The sequence below is a fragment of the Molothrus ater genome, chromosome 33 (genome assembly GCF_012460135.2).
Source record: "Molothrus ater isolate BHLD 08-10-18 breed brown headed cowbird chromosome 33, BPBGC_Mater_1.1, whole genome shotgun sequence".
Taxonomy (NCBI): domain Eukaryota; kingdom Metazoa; phylum Chordata; class Aves; order Passeriformes; family Icteridae; genus Molothrus; species Molothrus ater.
Genome location: NC_071660.1, coordinates 581,128 through 602,516, shown reverse-complemented (window position 1 = coordinate 602,516; position 21,389 = coordinate 581,128). Strand labels below are relative to the sequence as shown.

General features: G+C 53.6%; 1 protein-coding gene and 1 long non-coding RNA gene across 5 annotated transcripts; one reads left to right on the top strand and one right to left on the bottom strand.

Annotated features, from left to right (window-relative positions):
• Positions 1-3,287: 3,287 nt before the first annotated feature.
• On the bottom strand, positions 3,288-9,893 carry LOC118700765 (class I histocompatibility antigen, F10 alpha chain-like). 4 transcript variants are annotated; one of them, XM_036405355.1, is made up of 8 exons: positions 9,806-9,893; positions 5,584-5,847; positions 5,051-5,326; positions 4,510-4,782; positions 4,314-4,424; positions 4,180-4,215; positions 4,028-4,060; positions 3,288-3,542 (listed from the first exon to the last, which is right to left on the bottom strand). In XM_036405355.1, exons 1-8 carry the CDS (start codon positions 9,879-9,881, stop codon positions 3,529-3,531), a joined length of 1,083 nt encoding a protein of 360 aa, XP_036261248.1. In that variant the 5' UTR covers positions 9,882-9,893; the 3' UTR covers positions 3,288-3,528. The 4 variants fall into 4 exon arrangements, with proteins under 4 accessions (XP_036261248.1, XP_036261249.1, XP_054374074.1 ...); XM_036405356.2 differs by lacking the exon at positions 9,806-9,893 and adding an exon at positions 7,518-7,611; XM_054518099.1 differs by lacking the exons at positions 3,288-3,542; positions 4,028-4,060 and having other exon boundaries at positions 4,111-4,424.
• Positions 9,894-11,800: 1,907 nt separating this feature from the next.
• LOC129047042 (uncharacterized) lies at positions 11,801-21,158 on the top strand. The gene is made up of 2 exons (XR_008509006.1): positions 11,801-11,914; positions 17,182-21,158. It is a non-coding gene; the product is annotated as an uncharacterized LOC129047042 (long non-coding RNA).
• Positions 21,159-21,389: the final 231 nt, after the last annotated feature.

Here is a 21,389-nt window from a genome sequence, read left to right as displayed (position 1 = left end):
GTGGTCATAATCATCTCTTTATCACCATTATCTCATGGTTGTGGTCACCTGTGGCCACAATAATTTCATAGCCGTGGTTATATTGTGTTCATCTCCTAATCTCAAACATCTCATGCTCTCGGTTGTGTCATGATCATTGCATGGTCATCTCATGGTCTTGGTCATCTCCTGATCACCATCATCTCATGCTCACTGTCATCTCACTGTAATGGTCATCTCATGGTCACCGCGTGGTCATCTCAAGGTCATGGTTGTGTCATGGTCATTGCATGGTCAAGGTCATCTCATGGTCTTGATCACCCCATGGCCATAATTTAGTCATGATCATCTCATGGTCATTTCATGGTCATCTCATGGTCACAATCACATCATCAAAGCAATGGTTGTGTCACAGTCATGGGTATTCCATGATCATGGTCATCTCATTGTAACAATCATCTCATGGTCATAATCCTGTCATGGTTGTGGTCATCTCACAATTGTCTCATGGCCTTGATCACCACATGGCCATGATGTGTTGTGGTCATTTCATGGTCTTTGGTCACAGTTATCACATGCTCACAGTCATGTCATGGTCATCTCACAGCCATGTCATGGTCATCTCATTGTTACCTCATGGTCAACTCATGGCCACAATCACATCATGGTCACCTTACATCTGTGGTTGTGTCATGGTCATGGTTATCTCTTGGTCAGCTCTGGAATCTTGTCATGATCTTGATCATTTCATGGTTGTGGTTGTATTATGGTGACAGTCATGGTGATCTCATGGCCTTGATCGCCACATGGCCATGGTTGCATTGTGGTCATGTCTTGGTCACTATAATCTCATGGTCACGGTGATCTCATGGTCACAGTTGTATCTCACTGTAGTGGTCATCTTATGATCATGGTTGTGTCATGGTCACAGTCATCTCATGGCCATCTCAGGGTGATGGTCATTTCCTGATGACCATTTCCTGATGACCATCACCGTATTCTCATGGTTATCTCACTGTAATGGTCATCTCACAGTCGTGTCATGACCATGATCACACATGGCCATGGTGTGTTCTGATCATCTCATGGTCATCTCTTGGTCACAATCATCTCATGCTCATGGTCATCTCATTGTAATGGTCATCCCATGGTCATGGTCATGGTCATTGCATTGTCATGGTCATTTTATGATCATCTCACATTCAACTCATTTGCCACAATCTTATCATGGTCATCTCTCAGCTGTGGTTGGGCCATATGGTGGTGATCATCTCATGGTCACAGTCATCTCATGGCCTTCACATGGTCATGGTCATTTCCTGATCACCATCATCTCATGCTCAGGGTCATCTCACTGTAATGGTCATCTCATGATCATGTCATTGTCACTTCATGGTGTGGTGGTTTGACAGGAAATGTGTTTTTGGGGATGCTGTGGTTTTGGCCAATGGATATTCAGGCTTTAATATTGACATTTAACCTGGCCATTAGGACATGGACACGCCTCTGAGAACACGGGGTTAAAAGCAGAGCTCTCCCCGGGGAGGGCCCTTTGGGTTTCTGGCGGGAAAGAGTTCGGGTCTCTGCCCCGGCCCAGCTGCTGGCTGGGCAGTGGGAGGGGAAAGCCATGTGGCCGGGAGAGGTAGGCCTGAGCCCGGGGGTGGAAGGGTGGAAGAGAGAGAGAGAGACACCGGGAGCCATCGGGCAGCCCCCCTGAGAGACACAGAGAGAGAAAGAGAGCCGCTGCCTGGGACTGTAACCTTGAAACTGGATAAACATGGGCCTGCGCCGGCAGCACGGCTGGGACGGAGAAGAAGGGGGGGGTTCAGCCGGCCGCTTGTAGGAGCTTTTAACCTTTCAACCCCTTTTTTTGGAGAATGAGAACTTTACAGATCATTGACCTCTCCTAGAAGGTAGAGTGGAAGATGAGGAAGGAAATGTGCAAGTGTGAGAGAGGTCTGGGCGAGTGAGAGATAGTGGAAGAGTAGAGAAGAATCCTAGTGGGAAGAGATGATGGAGTGGCTTTTGATGGACTCTTTTTGTACAGCCATGGACAGAACCATGTTCCTTGTGACACAGAGACTGCATCTAGGGGGAGGCAATGCCTCAGAACCAAGAGGGTTCAGTGTTGGTGCCCCTCAGCCCCAGGGGGTGAAAAAATATGGGGGGGACAGGTGTCCCAAAGGAGAGACTGTGCCTTTTTTGGATCGGGACAGAGCATCTTTAAAAAAAGACAACCCTAGAAGCAGCTCTGGTCCGTGTTCAGTGGTGAGAGCACTGGACATGAAAGGAAGAGGTCACGACGGCAGATGTACTCCGGGCGGTGCCACGAGTGACACGGAAACACACGAGGCTTCAGCTGTGTTTCCAGGGGAAGCCCATGGTACAAGAAGGACTCCTCTCCTCTTGATGAACTGAGGATTGATTGCCTGAAGGGTGGTTCTGGACTAAGAGTTGGTGATTTGAGGAATAGATGTATTGTGTTGGAAATTTGGTGGGGGGAGGAGGAAATGTATTTGTAAGGTTTTCATTTTCCTTGTGTGTGTGTTCCTTTTTATTTGTAGTTGTAGAGTAGTTAATCAAGTTCTGTTTTCTTTTCTTTCCTAAGTAGGAGCCTGCTTTGCTTATTCCTGGTCACATCTCACAGCAGCTACCAGGGAGAGGGTATCTTCATGGGGGCACTGGCATTGTGCCAGTGTCAAACCATGACACATGGTCACCTCAAGGCCACAGTTGTGCCATGGCCAATCAATGATCATCTCTTGGTCCAAATCATCTCATGGTCAGGGTTGTGGTTGTGTCATGGTCACAGTCATGGTCATCCCATGGTCATCTCAGGGCTGTGTCACTCATGGTCATTCTCTCATGGCCATCTCGTGCTTGTGTCATGGCCATGGTCATGGCCAGGGAACCTCTCTGAGATCCTGAGCCCTGATTTTGGGACACTCAAGGACCACTGGGGACAATGAGGCCTGGCCGGGCCCCTCCCCCCATTGCACTGCCCCTCCAGGAGCCCAACGCAGCCAAACCCTCCTGGGGACACCTCGGACATGGGACATGGAGTGGGAAATGAATCCCGGGGGATGGAGCATGGCTGGCAAGTCCCTATCCTGCTCCTTGTGTCCCCATCCTGCTCCTGGTGTCCCCATCCTGCTCCTGGCATCCTCATCCCAGTCCTGGTGTCCCCATCCTGCTTTTGCTTCCCCTATCCCAGTTCCTGGTGTCCCCATCCCTGCTCCCAGTGTCTCCATCTCTGTCCCAGTGACCCCATTCCCATTCCTGGCTCCCAGAGATGAACTGCCAGACACTGGAGGAGGGAACCCGGATTTATTGCCCCAAGCAGGATTTATTGCCCAAAGCAGGATAATTTCACACCAGAAGTGAAGCATTGTGAATATTTGTGGTTCTTGCCTTTAAAACATTGGAAAACGGGAAATGGATCTGTTAGCAAGAGCTGTGGGGTGGGTGGGAGCAGCAGGATGAGCTCTGCTGGCAGCTCTCAGCTTTCCTGGGAAGAGGGAAGGGGCAGGATCCAGCTCCATGGATCGCTCAGGGGGTAATTCCTGCCAGGATGAGAGAGGGTCACGGTGTCACCCTGTCCCTGTCCCCATTCCACAGGATGGACCAGGCTGGAGTCCATGGAGAGCAGGAGCTGCTCCATCCATCCCACCTAAACCCACCCCAACCATGCTGCAATCCTGCTCCATCCATCCCACCTAAACCCACCCCAACCATGCTGCAATCCTGCTCCATCCATCCCACCTGATCCCACTCCATCCACTCTGCCCCAACCCTGCTTCATCCATCCCACTCCATTCCGCCCCTATCCATACTGCCCCAGTCATTCTCTGGAACCCCAACCTGATCCTGCTCCATTCCATCCCTCCTGATCCCACTCCACAATCCAGCCCAAATCCCACTCTACAATTCCACTCTGAATCTTGATCCCACTCTGGACCGTGCTCTGATCCAGAATCCCTCCTTGATCCCAGTCCATCCATCCTGCCCCAATCCTCTTCTGGAATCCCACCCTGATCCTGCTCCGTACCTGTGCTCAAGCCATTGGTTCTCACATCTTTTCCTGCAGAAAGAGAAGATCCATGAGATTCCAGCATGGATCACACGCTGGGATTAACCCCAGGATCCATCCTGGGATCCGCACAGAGGGGATCCAGAGCTGGATCCGCCATTGGAACTCACCGGCTGCCGGGTTGTATCCATTCCTGTCCCTCCTCCCTGTGGAAACAAAGTGGGATCAGCGTCAGTGGCACAGGATTCCCAGAATGGTGCTGGGTGGATCCGTGTCCCTTCCCGACCCCCATCCCGTGTGTTACCGGATTGGAGCTTCCAGACGCCGAATCTGATGAGGACAACGATGAGGATGAGGATGGCAGTGATGACAGAGACAGCGACCACCACGGAGAGATTCCCGCCAGATGTCGGCTCTGGGAAACGCGGGATAGTGATGAGGGGGAGGGGAATCCCCATTTAGGAATTCCAAATTCCCAATCCCCACATTCCCAGCCTCACCCCAAGCGAAGATCCCGGGCCCTGGCATTCCGGGATGCTCCACCCTGCACCGGTACTGCTCCCGCTCCTCCGGCAGCGCCTCGATCCTGGCCCAGGTGTGGAAGGTGCCGTCGCTGTTGGGAACGATCCCGCCCCACTCCGTCTCCTGATCCAAGGTTTCACCCCCCTTCATCCAGCTGACTGCGATTGTGTTGGGGTAGAATCCGTACGCGTGGCAGGACAGGATCAGCGTCCCGTGTTCCTCTCTTCCGGACACATGGACATCAGGGGGCTCTGGAATGGATAACGGTGACAGACATCCATGGAATTCCATGGGAATGGGACTGGGGTGAGATCTGACCATGGAATTCCATGAGAATGGGATGGGGGCAAGATCTGCCCATGAAATTCCATGGGAATGGGATGGGGGTGAAATCTGACCATGGAATTTCATAGGAATAGCATGGGGGTGAGATCTACCCATGGAATTCCCACAGGAATTACTGTGTTCCCAAGTCCTCCATTTCCAAATCCCAAACCCCCACAGGAATTCTGCTCCCACCTTTGCGCTCCACCTCCTTCTGCCCATACCCGACGTATTTCTGGAGCCATTCTGGGCATTCGTGCTTCAGGTAATTCGTCCGTGCCTCAGCCATGGCCCCTTCCTGTTTCCAGCGTCTCCTGGTGACCTCAGCAGCGCTGTCGGCCGCCACAAATCTCCCAGATCCCAGGTCAAAGGAGATGAAATCCCGTCCATCGTAGCTGTACCGCTCAGATCCCCGAACACTCCCATCGGACAGGAGATCGCAGCCAGAAACTCGCAAGTTTGTATGGAGACCTGGGGGGATTGCACCCACAGAGACCCATGGAATTGTGTCCCAACCCCACAGAGCCCCATTCCAGCCCTATGGAGCCCCAGAGTCTGATGGAGACCCACAGAGCCTCATCCCAGCCCCATGGATCCAATCCCAACCCCATGGATCCAATCCCAGCCCCATGGATCCAATCCCAGCCCCATGGATCTACAACTCAACCCCATGGATCCCAACCTGTCCCTACAGATCCCATTCCAGCCCCACAGCTCCCCCCACTCACCCCCACTCTGGTTGTATCGCTCCCGCGCTGTCTCCAGGTTCCTGGCAGCCACCTGCTGGTTCCCCACATTGATCTGGGTCTGCCTATCCCAATATTCTGGCTCGACTCCATCCTTCATCCACTGTGTCAGCGGCTCTGCCCGGCCCCGCTCGCTGTCGTAGCGCGTGAAGGGGATCCCATCCAGGTACCCAATGGACATGTACTGGGGGATCCCCGGGCTGGGTTCTGACACCGCCACTTCCAGGTAATGCAGGGAGTGGAGAACTGGGGGGACACGGAGATTTGGGGGGGCTGAGGGGATCATGGATCAATGAAAGGGGAACTGGGAGAGCTGGGAAGGGGTTTGGGGATCCTGGGGCCAAGGAAAGGGTGTGCAAGATGAGAGAGGTGGGATGGACAGCAAAGGGCCTGCAGGGGGTCCTGGTGTCCAGGAATGGGGGCTCAGGAGGTCCCATGGTTATGGAAAGGGGGATACAGGGACAGGGAGAGGCGGGATGGGGGTTCCAGGGGATCCCTGTGCCCAGGAAAGGGGTCACAAGGTGGGAGGACCTGGGAATAGGAATCTTGAGGGTCCTTGATGGAGAAGAAAGGGGAGGTTGGGGACTGAGAAAAGCAGGAACGGGGGTCCAGGGAGGCTTAGGGACAAGGAAAAGAGGGGTCTGGGGACAAGGGAAGGCAGGACTAGGAGAAAGGGGGTGCAGGGAGGGAGAGGTACTGGATAAGGGGGTGCAGGGGAATCCCAGTACCCAGGACTGGAAATTCAGGGCACTCTTAGAGCCCAGAATCCCCCCTGGAACCTCCACAACCACCCGGGGAAACTCCAGGACCGCCTGGGGATGTCCAAGGATCAGGAAGCAGAACCAGGAGAGCCAGGAAAGGTCCAAGGCTCAAGGAAGGGACTGGGAGAGGCGGGATGGGGATACAGGGGGACCCTGTGCCCACCAAAGGGGGTCCAGGGGTCCCCGGTGTTGAGGGCAGCGGGGTCTGGGAGCTGGGAAAGGCAGGAATGGGGCTCCAGGGGGTCCCTGGGTCACGGAAAGGGGGCTCTGGGGCTGGGAGAGGCGGGCGGATCCGGGGACGCAGCTTGGGAGACGGAAAAGTGAGACGGGGAAAAGGGGAATTCCAGGGAATTCATCTGGATCCCACTGGATCCTCCCTGGGACCCCCGGGAGACCCTCGGGGAACCCCTGGAACCCGTTCCAGGAAGCGCCAGGAATGGAGAACGGGGGGGACGCAGAAATTTGGGTGATCTGGGGGTGCAAAAGCCGAGGAAAAGGGCGGGGCTGGGGTCTGGGAAGGGCGGGATGGCCGGGAATGGGGGTGCAGGGGAGTCCCAGAGCACTGCCGGGGGTGCGGGGAATCCCAGTCCCGAATTAGGGGGGACAGGGGATCCCCCCGCCGGGGGGGGTCCCAGTGCCCGAAAATGGGGGTTCCGCGGCCGCCGGTGACCAGAAATGGGGGTTCAGGGGGTTCTGGTGCCAGATGAGGGTGAACAAGGGGGTCCCGGTGTGGCCAAAGGGGGCACAGGGGGGTCCCGGTGCCCGGAAATGGAGATTCAGGGGTGTCCCAGTGCCCAGGAATGGGGGTTCAGGGGATTCTCTACCCGGAATTCGGAGTTCAAGAGGGTCCCCAGTGTCCAGAAATGGGCGCTCAAGGGGTCCCCGTGCTCAGGAATGGGGGCTCAGTGGATTCTCATGCCCGGGAATGGCGGTTCAGGGGGGTTTACCTGCCCCGGAATGGGCTTCTTGGAGGTCCCGATGCCAGATGAGGGGGTACAGGGGGGTCCCGGTGCTGGGGAAGGGGATGGAGGGGGGTCACAGGACCCAAAATGGGGCTATGAGGGGGTTCCCGTGCCCGGTAATAGAAGTTCAGGGGGGTCCCGGTGCCCGGAAATGGAAGTTCAGGCGGTTCCCGGTTTCGGGGTTCCCACTCACCTTTGGTCGCGCCCCCCGGGTTCCCCAGGAGCCCCAAGAGCAGCCCCAGAGCCAGCGCTGGAGCCATGGCGCTGCTCCGCTGCGGCCCCGCCCACAGCCCTGGCCCCGCCCCAACACTGCCCCTGCCCCCAGAGCCGCCTCTGACCCCGCCATTGGCGTCGCTATTTCCTGCCCGCCAATGGCAGCCCGATCTGTCAGTGACGTCACCGGTCGCCGGGCAGATCCCGGTCTCGCAGGTTGGGACGCGGAAGCGAAAGGGACCGAGGAGGGCGGGGAGGGGGAGGGGACGGGGGAATTCCAGAGGATCCCTCAGGATCCCTCTGGATCCCGGCTGCGACCACCCTGGAGCCCTCGGAGAAGCACCTGGAACCCCCTGGGACCCCCTTAAGAAAGCGCCGGGAGTGGAGAACTGAGGGGATCGGGAAATTTGGGAGATCTGGGAGTGCAAATGTGAAGGAAAAGGGCGGGTCTGCGGTCTGGGAAGGGCGGGAGGGCCGGGGAGGGGTGCAGGGGGTCCCAGAACACGTGAGGGGGGTCCAGGAGGGGGTCCCAGTCCCGGATCAGGGGTGCAGGGGGGTCTCCATGCCCAGGGACGGAGGTTCAGGGGGTCCCGGGTCAAGGAAAGGGGGCTGAGGACAATGGAAGTTCCAGGGGGTCCCTGTGCCCAGGAAAGGGGGTGCACGGGACCCCGGTGTTGAGGAAGGTGGTGGGTGGGGGCTGGGGAAAGCAGGAGTGGGGGTCCAGGAGGTGCCGGGGTCAAGGAAAAGCGGGGGCTGGGGTGTCTGAGAGGGGGAGGGCTGCGACAGGGGGTTTTGGGGAGCATTGGGGCTGGATAAGGGGGTGCAGGGGTTATCGGGGCTGGGGAAGGGGGTACAGGGAGGCTCCCAGTGCCCCGAAATTAGCGTTCAAGGCGGTCTCTGTGCCCAGGAAGGGGGCTTCACCCGGAAATGGAAGTTCGGGGGTCCCCGTGCCCAGGAATTGCGGTTCAGGGGGGTCCCGGTGCCGGGGCAGTCCCCGGTCCCCGGGCGGGTCCCGGTGCCGCAGCTGGGGAGACGCGAAAGTGACCGGGGCAGCGCGGGGAGGGAGAGGGGACAGAGCAAACCCTGGGAATTCCCCTGAACCCCCCCGGGACCTGCCAGGACATCCCCGCAGGACGCACAGGGGGTGGAGAACTGGGGGCACGCAGAGATTGGGCGGTTCGGGAGCGTCCGAGAGCCGGGAAGCAGAACCGGGAGAACCGGGAAGGGTCCAAGGTTCAAGGAAGAGACTGGGGGAGGCGGGCTGGGGGATCCAGGGGGTCCCTGTGCCCACCAAAGGGAGTCCAGGGGTCCTCGGTGTTGAGGGAAGTGGGGCCTGGGAGCTGGGAGAGGCAGGAATGGAGCTCCAGGGGGTCCCTGGGTCACGGAAAGGGGGCTCTGGGGCTGGGAGAGGCGGGCGGATCCCGGGGACGCAGCTTGGGAGAAGGAAAAGCGAGACGGGGAAAAGGGGAATTCCAGGAAATTCATCTGGATCCCACTGGATCCTCGCTGGGACCCCCGGGAGACCCTCCGGGAGCCCCTGAACCCCTTCCAGGAAGCGCCGGGAATGGAGAACGGGGAGGACGCAGAAATTTGGGAGATCTGGGGGTGCAAAAGCCGAGGAAAGGGGCGGGTCTGGGATCTGGGAAGGGCGGGATGGCCGGGAATAGGGGTGCAGGGGGTCCCAGAGCACTGACGGGGGGGGGGGGATCCCAGTCCCGAATTAGGGGGGGCAGGGGGGTCCCGGCGCCCAAAAATTGGGGTTCAGAGGGTTTTCGTGCCGAGGAATGCGGGTTCAGGGGGAGTTTCCTTCCCGGAATTCCGGGTTCAAGGTGTTCCCGGTGCCCCAAAATGGGGGTTCCGGGGGCTCCCGTGACCAGAAATGGGGGTTCAGGGGGTTCTGGTGCCAGATGAGGGCGAACAAGGGGGTCCCGGTGCTGCCAAAGGGGGCACAGGGGGGTCTGGGTGGCCAGAAATGGGCGCTCAAGGGGGTCCGCGTGCTCAGGAACGGGGGTTCAGGGGGGTTTTCCTGCTCAGAAATGGGGGTACAGGGGGGGTCCCGGTTCCAGATAAAGGCGTACAGGGGGGTCCCGGTGGTGGAGAAGGTGATTGAGGGGGGTCACAGGACCCAAAATGGGGGTTCAGCGGGGTTCCCTGCCCGGGAATGGAGGTTTAGAGGGTTCCCGGTGCCCGGAAATGGAAGTTCAGAGGGTTACCGGTGCCCGGGAATTGCGGTTTAGAGGGGTCCCGGTTTCGGGGGGTCCCGCTCACCTTTGGTCGCACACCCTGGGTTCCCCAAGAGCCCCAGGAGCCCCCAGAGCACCCCCAGCCCCAGCGCTGGCGCCATCGCAGCCGACCCCGATCGCGGCTGTGGCGCAGCTGGAGAGACGCGAAAGCGAAAGTGCCCGAGGGAGCGCGGGGGAGGGGAAAAGGGCGAATTCCAGGGAATTCACCTGGATCCCCTCCTGGCACCCCTCTGGATCCCTCGGGGATCCGTCTGGGACCCTCCAGGGCCGCGCCCTGCGGGACCCCCGGGCCGGGCTGTGCTGAACTCCCGGCCCTGCGCTCAAACTCTGCCCGGACCCCGCTGGGCTCGGCCCAAAGCCGGGCAAGCATCGGGAGCAGCGGAGCCAATTTTTCCTGCGGGTGCGGATCCCACCCCCGGCGGAGCAGGGCTGGGCGCTGGGACCCGATCCCTGATTCCCAATCTCCTTCTCTCCCTCCCTCTGCTGTTCTCTCCCTTTCTTCTGGGGGATCATAAATCCCAGAGCGGCCGCAGAGCCCCGTGCCCAGGCCGGGTTTCCCAGCAAAGGGAGGCTGGGGCTGAGGTGCCCCGGGCTGGCCTGGAATGGGGGCCCGGGGGTCCCCGGGGTCCCGGAAACGGGGGATCCAGGGGCTGGGAGAGGAGGATACCCGGGAAAGGGGGTGCAGGGGGGTGTGTTGGTGCAGGATAAGGGGGTGCAGGGGGGTGTTGGTGCAGGATAAGGGGGTGCAGGGGGGTCCCAATGCCTGGGAATGGGGTGGGGGGGGCAGAATCTGGGAAACGGCAGCAGCTGCTGGGGAAGGACTGGGACAGACTGGGACAGACTGGGAAAAGAACCCACTGGAAGCAGAACTGGGGCACCAGGGATCATACTGGGATATACTGGGACCACACTGGGGGCTACTGGGAGCAACTGGGAGCATGCAGGGGACAATTGAGATATACTGGGAGAGATTGGGAGTAGTTTGGATCATCCTGGGACTGACTGGAATCATACTGGCAGTAATCAGGTCTGTAGTAGGGGTGAAGAGGAGAAACTGGAATAATGCAGGGAGCAACTGGGATCATACTGGGAGCAGATGGCCCATGCTGGGGTCATACTGGGATCATACTGGGACTGAGGGGTCACACTTGGAGTGACTGGCATAGTACTGGGAGTGTCTGGGAGTAACTGGGATCGTACTGGAGGTGACTGGACTTATACTGGGAGCAACTGGGACCACAGCAGGGGCAAATGGCATCGGGTAAGGTGTGACTGGGCTCATACTGAAGTGACCGGGGGCCCCACTGGGCTCTTACTGAGAGGGACTGAGAGTGAAAGGAACCATACAGGGCATGACTGGGACCACTGGGACCGTGTTGGGGGCAACTGCGATTCTACCGGGAGTGATTCTGAACATACTGGGAGTGACCGGGATCATCCAGGGGGTGACCGGGACCCACCGGTGAGGCGGCGGCGGAGCTGGGAGGCGGCCGCAGCGCAGGTGGGAGCCGCGCTGGGTTGTGCGGGGGCTCGGGGCTCGCTGCGGGCCTCGGGGGCGGCAGGGGGCTCAGGCGGGTTCGTTGTGCCGTGTCCGGCGCGTGTTGCCGCTGGCGTGAGGGCGCTGCGGGAGCGGCTGCCCGCGGTCTCCTTGCCGCCGCTGCCTCGGCAGGAGCCGCTGCCGGAGCAGCGCTGGCTCGGCCCGGTTGCTGTGGCTGGGACAGAGGGGGCTGCCCCGTCCCCGGAGGCTGCGCTGGGGCCGCCTCCCAGCTCCGCCGCCGCCGCCCCTCCCGGGCCCGCACGGACGCTCCGCTAATGGCGGCTCTGCCGAGCCAGGGGCGCCCTCAGGGCGGCACCAGGGGCCGTGCTTAGCCCGGCTTTGACCAATCAGAGACCAGAACGAGGAGTGACGGCAGAATCAGCCAATCGCAGCAAGGGGCGGGCTCTGCACACGGCACGGCCTCGTCTCCCTTTCCCCGAACTCCGCCATTTCCCGTGGCTGAGCCGTGGGTGAGCCGTGCCTGAGCAGCGGCGCTGGCGCTGGCCCGGCCCGGGCAGGAGGTCAAGGAGCCGCTGCTGCTGCCCCGAACCGCCGGGAGCTCGGCGTGACCGGGCCCTGAGGGCGCTGGGAACTGGGGTGAGTGCGGGACGGAGGAGGGACCCCCCCCGCAGCCCCGGCAGGAGCCCAGGCCGGAGCCGGGGATGCTGGAGAGAGGCCAAAACCTTTCTGTCACTTCCCTCCTCCCCTTGGGCAGGGAACAGAGCACGTAAGGAAGGGCTCGAGGGTCTGGGTAAGGGTTGGAACAGTTCAATCACTGGTGACGGGCGCAACACACTTGTCAGGAAAATTAATCCATAAGCATCAGAGGTTTATGTCCCAAAAGGAGACAGAGGAGTCCTTTTACTTTATTCGAATAGAGGGAGAGGCCATGGGGCATTCCCCTGGGGTCTCTCCAATTTTTGGAGGACGCAGCCTCCCTTTTTATCCCAGTTTCCCGGACGCATTTCCCTTCTCTCTTTCCCCATTGGCTGAGGTACGTGAGAGGTTCAGGCTTTCCGATAGGCCTGATATTGAAGATTTCCCTCTAATGTATAACCCTCCCTTTTGATTTTTAATTCTTATGGTATTTAGGGTTTTTCCTCATTGTTTCTTTCATCTTTCGAAGTTCAGTTTCATTTATCAGCAAACCTAAATTTTGTTTGTAAAAGCAAATATCTTTTCCCATTCATCAATCAGTAGAATCTTTCCCATTGTTTCTTTTATCCCTCAGTGCTGGTTTGATCTACCAGCAGACCCACAGCCTGTTTGTAAGGACAAAATCCATTATTCCTCTCACACTTGACTTGGGGAAATTAATTGAATTTATTATCAAACATAGCAGGGCAAGAGAATGAGAACTGAAATAATTCCTACGCAAATATCCTCCCCCCACCTCTCTCTCCTTCCCGGGCTTAACTCCATCCTGCATTCTCTCCCTTCTCCCCATCCAGAGGCGCAGGGGATGGGGGTCACAGCCCGGTCATGTCCCAGCCTCCCCTCACGGACAGGAATCCTCGTCCTGCTCCAGCCTGGGGTCCCTCCCACGGGACACGGTCCCTCGGGAACGGGCTGCTCCACGAGGATCCCCCCCGGGCTCACAGGTGCCGCCAGGAGCCGCTTCCATGGCTCTGCAGGGGCTTCCCAGGGGCTCGGGGCCTCTCTCGGGCATCCCCTGCCCGCGGTCTCCTTGCGGCCGTTGCCTCGGCAGGAGCCGCTGCCGGAGCAGCGCTGGCTCGGCCCGGTTCCTGTGGCTGGGACAGAGGCGGCTGCCCCGTGCCCGGGGCTGTGCGGGGAAATTGACGTGGCCGGAGGTTTCTGTGCCCAGAGGAGACAGAGGAGTCCTGTACAAGTGACTTTATTGCTGAGCAGAGGGAGAGGCCGTGGGGCATTTGCAGTGCGCTCTCTGCCATTGTTGTAGTTCGCAGCCTTCTTTTTATCCTCATTTTCCCGGCCTCATCTCCCTTTCCCTTTGCCCACTGGCTGAGGTACTTGGAAGGTTCAGACCTCCCGATCTGCCAACTGCACGTCCTCGTTACTGTGTAACCCCTCTTTTGTAGAACAGCCGATATTCACGGCTTTGTTAAGTCTTTGTTCTTCTGGAAGTTCAGGAATTTAGCGGGACTTTGTCTGAGCAGCAGTCCGTGTCAATTTCTAAAATTTTCTAAAACTGATGGTTTCTCCTGTTACTTCCTTATCTACAAGTCCCTGGCCCTATCTCCAAGCAGATTCACTCATTGACTCTGTTTTTTGTTCCTGAGTTTTGTTTTGTTTTGGGATTGTTCTCAGTGCCCTCATTCCCTGTCCTTCTGTAGCCGTTTCTGGATCAGGAGGCCTGGCTGCCACCTGCATCCCCTCGCTCACCTGCTGAATGAGCTGCACTCTCAAGGTGTGGAACATGGTAAAAAGGTGAGAGTTGCTGTAGCACATAAGAGGAGAAACAGCATTCGTTTAACCCATGGACTGCCAGGGAGCCACGAAACCGTGTCCCATTCCCATCCTTTTCATGTTTGGGGTGGAACATAAGCTGCTTTCTCGTTTCCTTTGTTATCTGTTTCAGCACTTTTCCTTTGTCATCTTTTTGCCAACAGCAGTTTGAGTAATTTAATTTTCCACAAACTCCTCTTTTTTCTGCTAACAGATGATCTGATCCCATCCCATGGTGAATGTTGTGTTCCTCATTTCAGTGGATTGCTCAGCAGGAAGGTCAGGAGCTGGAGCTGTCTGGTTGGTTATTCCGAGGGCAGCTTGTAATCTAATGATGCCATTGAAATGAGGAATGGGTTCTGTGATGCTTTCCATAGTATTTGTGACACGATCTTGCTGGTATCCCAAAAGGGAAAAGACAACAAATGAGTGCCAGAAACAGGAATAACAGAGCTCCATTATGGCTTATACTCCCACCTGCCATGCCTGTGAGGTTGCAGCCCACAGCAGGTGTATTTGATCTTCTCGGTGACAAATACAGAGGCCAATCTGGTCTTGCCCTCTATTTCCTTGTCACTTTCTCTTAACTAATTTCCAGGCAAATTGTTTTTGACACACCTTAACTGTGGTTTCCCACCGTTCCTCGGTTATCTCTCATTCAAAAGGCACTAACAATTCCCATCCACAAAGCTATTACTTTAACACTTTTTGCAATAAGAGCATAAATTTTGTGAACTACAATACTAATTATTCCCACAATTCAAGCATTTACTTATAACCCAGCTAGCATGTCCAGTATCAGAATGAATCAAATAAAGTTTACAGTATGGTACTAATGGAGATGGTAATTTCCCTTCTTCCCTGTACAATTCACAGGCTAAAGTCAGAATACAAGAACTCTTTGACTAAAACAGTCTTGATCCTTCTATCTGAAGTATTCCTCCCCAGGGAGATGTTTTATTCAGGCAGTGCTTAAGACCAGTAATGTAAAGTTTGCCTTATTTCTTAATTGGGTGTTATTCTTTGTACATTTCTTGGATCATTTGGGTTTTCCCAAACCATTGCCACCCAGTCCCCGTTTGAAATTCAATTTGGTATCACCTGGTTTGGTATCAATGGTTAGTCCATTCCTCAAATTCCTTCACAAATCCTTTGATTCTGCTGGCTTGAATTCACCCTCTTTCTGTGATTCAGATTGCTGCTTCAGTAGTACCTGGAAAGGAATTCTTAATAGCACAGTGATAAAAGAAAGACAATACTGCATTAACTTTTACCATTAGCTTTCTTCAAAACTTTCTGGGTTTAGCTAAAAGCTTCCTCCACAGCTGCCTCTTCTTCTTGTATCCAGCTGTGCTAACAGCTGCAGAGGCAAATTCTTCTTTCTGTGAGCTACAGTTAGTTAAACAAGAAAGGCCAGGCCAATTTTAACACGAGATGAATCACATCTATTGCTTTTTACTTTTTGGGCAACATTTAACTGTTTTAGCCTTACAGACCCATTCCTCAGAAAAAAAAGCCTCCTCTTTCCCTTTTTTTTTCACCACATTTCTTTCTTTTTTCACCACATTTCTTTCAGTGCTGTTCCTCACCCTTCCCCCACTGCTGCCACTTTACTGCAGGGCCCCAGCCAGGGCAGATCCTGCCCCAGTGGGAGCCGGGCAGAACTTACAGACAGCCACAGGCATGGGGACCCTGGGGGCATGCCTTGGGTCCTTTCACCCCCTCTCTCTCTCTTCTCTCTCTTTCTCTCTCTACCAACTTGCCTAGGCCAGTGCTGCCATCCTGGACTCAGGACCCCGCAGCTCGTACAGGAGTGGTCAGACACCTCCCAGCCTTGACAACCCTAAACTTGGTGTCCTCAGGTGCTCCTGACATTCTTTTTTCCTTTTTTCCTTCTTATCCTCTTTTTCATTCAAGGAGGGCCCGTTCTGATAAACCTTTTCCAGACCCCAGTTCGGCATTGAATAACCATATAACAGCCATGTGTTAAGACACTTCCCTGTCCTTTGTGCAGAAACTGCATTCACACTTCTGTTCTCCTCCAGCACCAAGACATCATCACTCTACATTCTAACATTCCAGAGTCTGCTAACTACCCCTCCCCCTTCTTCAACTTCTCTCTTTCTTCTCTTCTTACTTTCTTTTCTTTTCCCTATCTTTTTCTCTTTTCTTTGATTCAACACACCTTGGACTGTACAAGGTATACACACAACTAGTTTACTTCCAAAAGTAAGCTTACAACTTCCTTTTACTAGGATTGCAGTAGCTGTTATAGCTTAAATACATACTGGCCAGCTGTGGCTTACTGGGTCTAACATCTCTGATAAATAAGCTACTGGTCTCTTTACTCCTTCCCACTCCTGAATTAAAATTTTATGATCTACTCCATTTTCTACATTTATGTACAAATGAAAAGGGTTTTTCTAACAAGGGTAAGCTTAACGTTGGTACTTAGGCTAGTTTTAACTTCAACTCTTCTAATTTAAGATCATTTTCCTTTGTTAATTTTGTATATAAAAATTTTATTGCTTATGTGTACCCATCAATCCATAATCTGCAATATCCCAATAATCTGAGTAGTTCTCTGATTTCCCTCTTTGATACCCTTAATCTTTTTCTTTTCCCAAGAAAATGTAAAAGTTATATAGTAGCTTTTTTAACCTCAACTTCAGTTTCTCATGATAATAAAAGATAATTTCTATTGGGCTTCTTTACTGGGAGAATAGGGGTATTATGAGGAGACATACAAGGCACTTATGTCCCATCCTTTTTAAGTTCTTCTATTACTGGCTTTAAACCTTCCTGTCCTTTTAAAAATTTGGGGTACTGATGTACACATATGGGACAATCCTTTTTCAATTGTGACACTTATGGGGTCAATATCTAATCCTGTCCTATTTCCTTCCCAGCCCAAACTTCCTTTTTAATTCTTCTTTATTTTCTTGGCTAAGTTTTAAAACTCTAGTTGTCATTTTTCTTTCTTGTGGTATAACCCCCATTCTTTTCCTGTAAGTCTTTTCTTAATAAGTTATCTGCCCCAGGCACTAATAAGACATTCTCCATCTAAATTTTAGCTTCTTCTTCATTTACCACATCTTTTAATGACAGGAACTGTGAAACTCTTTCCTTTTGTTCCTGTTACTTTTACACTGTCTTTGCTTACGCTATAACTTTTTGGAATATTTAACAGGTATGTTCTTTCTGTCCCTGTCTACTACAAATTCGAATTTTTCTTCTTGGGGACTCCAAAGTTATCACAAATAGTCCAAATAGTATTTGTCAAAAAAACATAGAGCTTATAACTTCTCTATTTCCGCTCTGTGCCCATTTCTCGGAAGATTTTTTTTTTATATATATAATTTGGCTTTCGATTGATCATTTATAACAATTCTAGTGACCCCAATGTGATTTGAATTTGGGGTTCGGGGACCCCTTTCCAGTCAGGAGGCGCCTTGCTGATTTCAGCGGTCTGACGGGATTGGGAGTTCACGAAACCAGTCAAACACCGAACCGAAGGCAGAACCACAGCCAAAGAGGGATAAAAATGGGCCAGATCAGGAAATCAGAATGATCTGAAGAGGGATCTCTGAGGCCGCGATGCTTTTATTCTTTTTCACCCGGAAAATCAGCATGCACGAGGAATCCACGCGAGAAAGGAAATGTGAGTACCACGTGGTTGAGAGGGGTGTGACCGAGCGTGTGTGTGAGATGTGATTCTATCATGAAGCGAGTGTGGACCCCACGATCACAGCTCCACTCTTCCACAAGGGACGTGGTCGGTCAAGGGGGAAGCGAGCGCTTTTTCTTATTACACGTGGGGCCTGGGACTCGTAGGGAGTTCAGGGAATCGATTACAGTTGGGTTGGGAAGGGGAAAAGATCTTCCCGAAATATTTCAGGAGCCGGTCTGCCTTCTGATCCGCAGAATCAGGTAAGAGAGCTCGAGAGCAGTCGAAAGACCCGCGGAACGGTTCTCCGCGTGGCTGAATAGACTGGCGGTGTTTGGCAAACTGAGGAAATCTACATCAGACGGAGACTCGGGACTCACGTTGAGCATCCCAGCTGAAGGAGACAAGGTGAGAAAATTAGTGAACGGTTTTTTTGGGAAAATGGGCTTGGGAAAAAGTAAGTTCCAGAAAAAGCCCCAAGAAAAACCTCCCCAAGATCCTGGGAAGGTTCTGCCTGAAATCCTGAGGGAAAGCCCATTGGGATGAATGTTAGAACATTGGGACGACAGCCCCAGGAGAGTGGGAAAATCCAAGGAAAAGATGATACAGTTTTGCATGGAAAAGTGGGGGGGAAAGGAGATTGCGAAATATGTGGTTTGGCCAGTGTTCAGCACTTTCGAGATGTGGATGTGCAAATCCCTGTACGACCACGTAGTCAATCACCGCCCGCAGGACTTTGAGGAAATTGAGTATGCAGAGATGTGGAAGTACGCTTGTTCGGGATTGTACCCGATCAGAGCTCTCAGACACTCAGCAAACCAGGGCAAGGAGTGGGAACCACTGGACAACCTTCCACCCCTCTACCTTGTCCCTCCGCCCCAGCCCACAACAGCCCAGGTACCTCCGGTGCCCAGGTTGCCTCCAGAGGCATTGCAGGGACAGGCTTTGGTGCAGCTGCTCCCACTGGCACTGGCCGCGGCGCCTTCTCTCCCATGTGGGCAGGCAACGGCGCCTCTGCTCCCATGCGAGCAGCCCCAGCCACCAACCCTCCCCAAGACCGAGGAGAAATGGGTATTTTTCCCCAAGAAAGCCACAACTCTCCTCTGGCCCATTGAACGAGGCAGAGAACGAGGAGAGCAACCACTGGAGACAGTGATGACGAGGAGGAAAGCCCAGTCTCTTCCCTTTACGGGAGGTACTGATAGCTCCAGGAATTATCAGCTTTGTTCATGTGCTGATCGACACCAGGGATGTGAGGGCTTTCAAGAAAGAAATGGGGAAACTGATGGATGATCCTTTGGGGGTGGCTGAAACACTGGATGAATTTCTAGGAAACAGCACCTACACATACAAGGATCTCAATGCGATCCTGAGGTCGCTGTTCAACAATGAGGAGAGAGAAGTGATCAGAGAAGCCACGATCAGGGACTGGGAGAACAGGAATCCCCAGGGGGAGAAGGGAGATCAGAGGTGGCCGAACCAAAAGCTGTCCTGGAGTGCCCAGACAGAGGAAGGGAGACAGAAAATTATAAATTTGAGAAATATGATAATTCATGGAATCAGGGAGGTGGTGCCGAAGGGGTAAAATAGGAATAAAGTACTCAGGGAATGTCAGTGAAAGGACGAAACCCCCACAGAATGGCTGGAAAGCCTTCGAAAGAGCCTGAGAATGCATTCCGGGACGGACTCTGACTCTCCAATTGGAGTGGTTTTGCTGAAAACTCAGATCATGGCGAAATCATGGGAAGACATAAGAAAGCAATTAGAAAAGATAGATGGATGGCAAGATAGGGAACTGCAGGAATTGCTCCGGGAAGCCCAGAAGGTCTACATGAGAAGAGACGAAGAAAAGCAGAAGATTCCAGCGAAAGTGCTGGTGGCTGCAGTAAGGGAAGCACAGAAACAGGAACAGGTCAGAGACTTGGCGAAAACGGCGCCAGCAAAGAAGGAAAATCCTTCCCAACGAAAAGGTTCAAACAACCAGAAAAAGGACGTCAAGTGCTGCTACTGCAAGGAAAAAAGGACACATTTGAAAGAATTGCCCCAACAAGGTCAAGGATGAAACGATATTTCAGGAGGATTAGGGGTGTCAGAGGATTTTCAGTTTGGGGTCCGGAACACCTAGGGAGCCCTTGATAAAATTGAGAGTGGGACCCCACAGGCAGGAAATTTGGTTTTTAGTAGATTCTGGGGCTGAACGGACCACAGTGCAGCAGTAACTGCGAGGGTGCTCTCTGAGCGATGATGCAATAATGGTAGTTGGGGCAAAGGGGGAACCTTTTAAGGTTCCAATTATAAAGGATGTTGAAATAGAGACAGAAACTAAGTGTATAGAAATATGTTATTAATAAAAGATGCAGACTTTATTTTGTTGGGATGAGACTTGATAGTGGCATGGGAAATTGGTTTAGCAGTGGAAGATTCCCAGCTCAAGGTGAGGTTGTATAAACTGCATTGCAGTGTGATGCCATTTCAGGTTTGCCAACCTTTCCCCTGCCCCTTTGCCCTCCTGCTAAGAGCTGCCCATCAACCTTAACATTCCAGCAAGGGCGTCATGTGGTTGGCAGAAGTTCAAAAGATGCCCCTCAGGTCTGGCCTCATTGGCCTGTCCAAGCGCCTTTATCCCTTGAGCCTTCCCCTTCTCCCACCTGGTTGGTCCTCACCTGTCCCTTCCCCTCCCCCTGTCCCCGGGCTTTAAAGGAGACGGGACCATGCGGTCTGGATTCTATTGGGAGCTGTTACAAGATTCAGAGGTCTGTCATCCTGGAATAAAACTCTGGATTAAAACTCTACGATAGAATCCTGTCCTTTCTCTTCACCGTCGCCTAAACCTTTTCCACCAGAGGTAAACTGAGTTCCTACTATGCCTGGATTTGTTCCGAGTGCCCAGCTGCAGCACCCAGCCGGCCAAAGGTATCTCTGAGGTGAAACACCACAGCTGCCGCCTTTGGCCCAGCAGCAAGGGTCAGACGGGGCCAGGCACGTTCCACCGGGAAATACTGGGATTTATATTTTATAGGAGGGGAGAGGACGTGAAAGGGGAAATGGGGGAAGGGCGGCAAAGAGGAAGCGGCAGCGCGGGCAGGAGGGTCCCGTGGCGGCCGTGGGGCACAGGGGGTGCGGAGTGGGGATCCGGGGTGGGCCCCGGAGCTCTGGTGAGACATAAACTTTAAAGAATTTAAGGATTTTAGAGGAACTGAGATTTTAGTTAGAGATAAACTTTATTGGAGTTAATCAAAATAAATGGGTTGGCCTTGATGAAGTTAGGAGTTAGTAGTTAACTGATAATTGATTGCTTGTCAACACAATGTTTGGTTAGCTGGGTTTATCATGAAGAATATAGAAACTGATAATTAGCTTTCGGGAACATAAGACAGTTGTGGCCTCCTCTGTTCTGAAAACAATTGAAGACGGGGAATGGGAGTTCTACCAAGGGTTCATTTGTCATATTTGCATTGAAAATGTAGAAAGGCCAGAACAAGGAAGACTTCATTTACTTCCTCATTTTGGGACTCCTCCCCATGAAAGGGACCACCCATCCATTTCAAGGAACAATCTACGCATGGTTAATAGCTTTTGAACTAATTACCATGGGAAGCGGAGACTGGGATGTACCAAAGTTGTGAATATGCATTTCTTTTGGGTATTCACTACTGGTATAGATAAAAGGACTCTGTAATCACCTGTAAATTGCAGTGTGTATTTGGGAGCTATCCCGCATCACAATAAATTACACTTTCTAACTTTAAACTGTTCGAGTTTTTGTCCATCACAGTTGGATATCAGATACTAGATCAATATCCATATTTTTAATAAATCAAGGGACCCCAAAATTACCCCCAAATACCCCAAATCCCCCATAACTCTGGTCAGGGACCCCCAAAATCACCCCAAAATCAGCCCAGACCCCCCAAAATTCAGTAACAAACCCCCAAATCCAGTCAAGGACCACCTAAAATCTCCCCAAAATCCCACAGGACC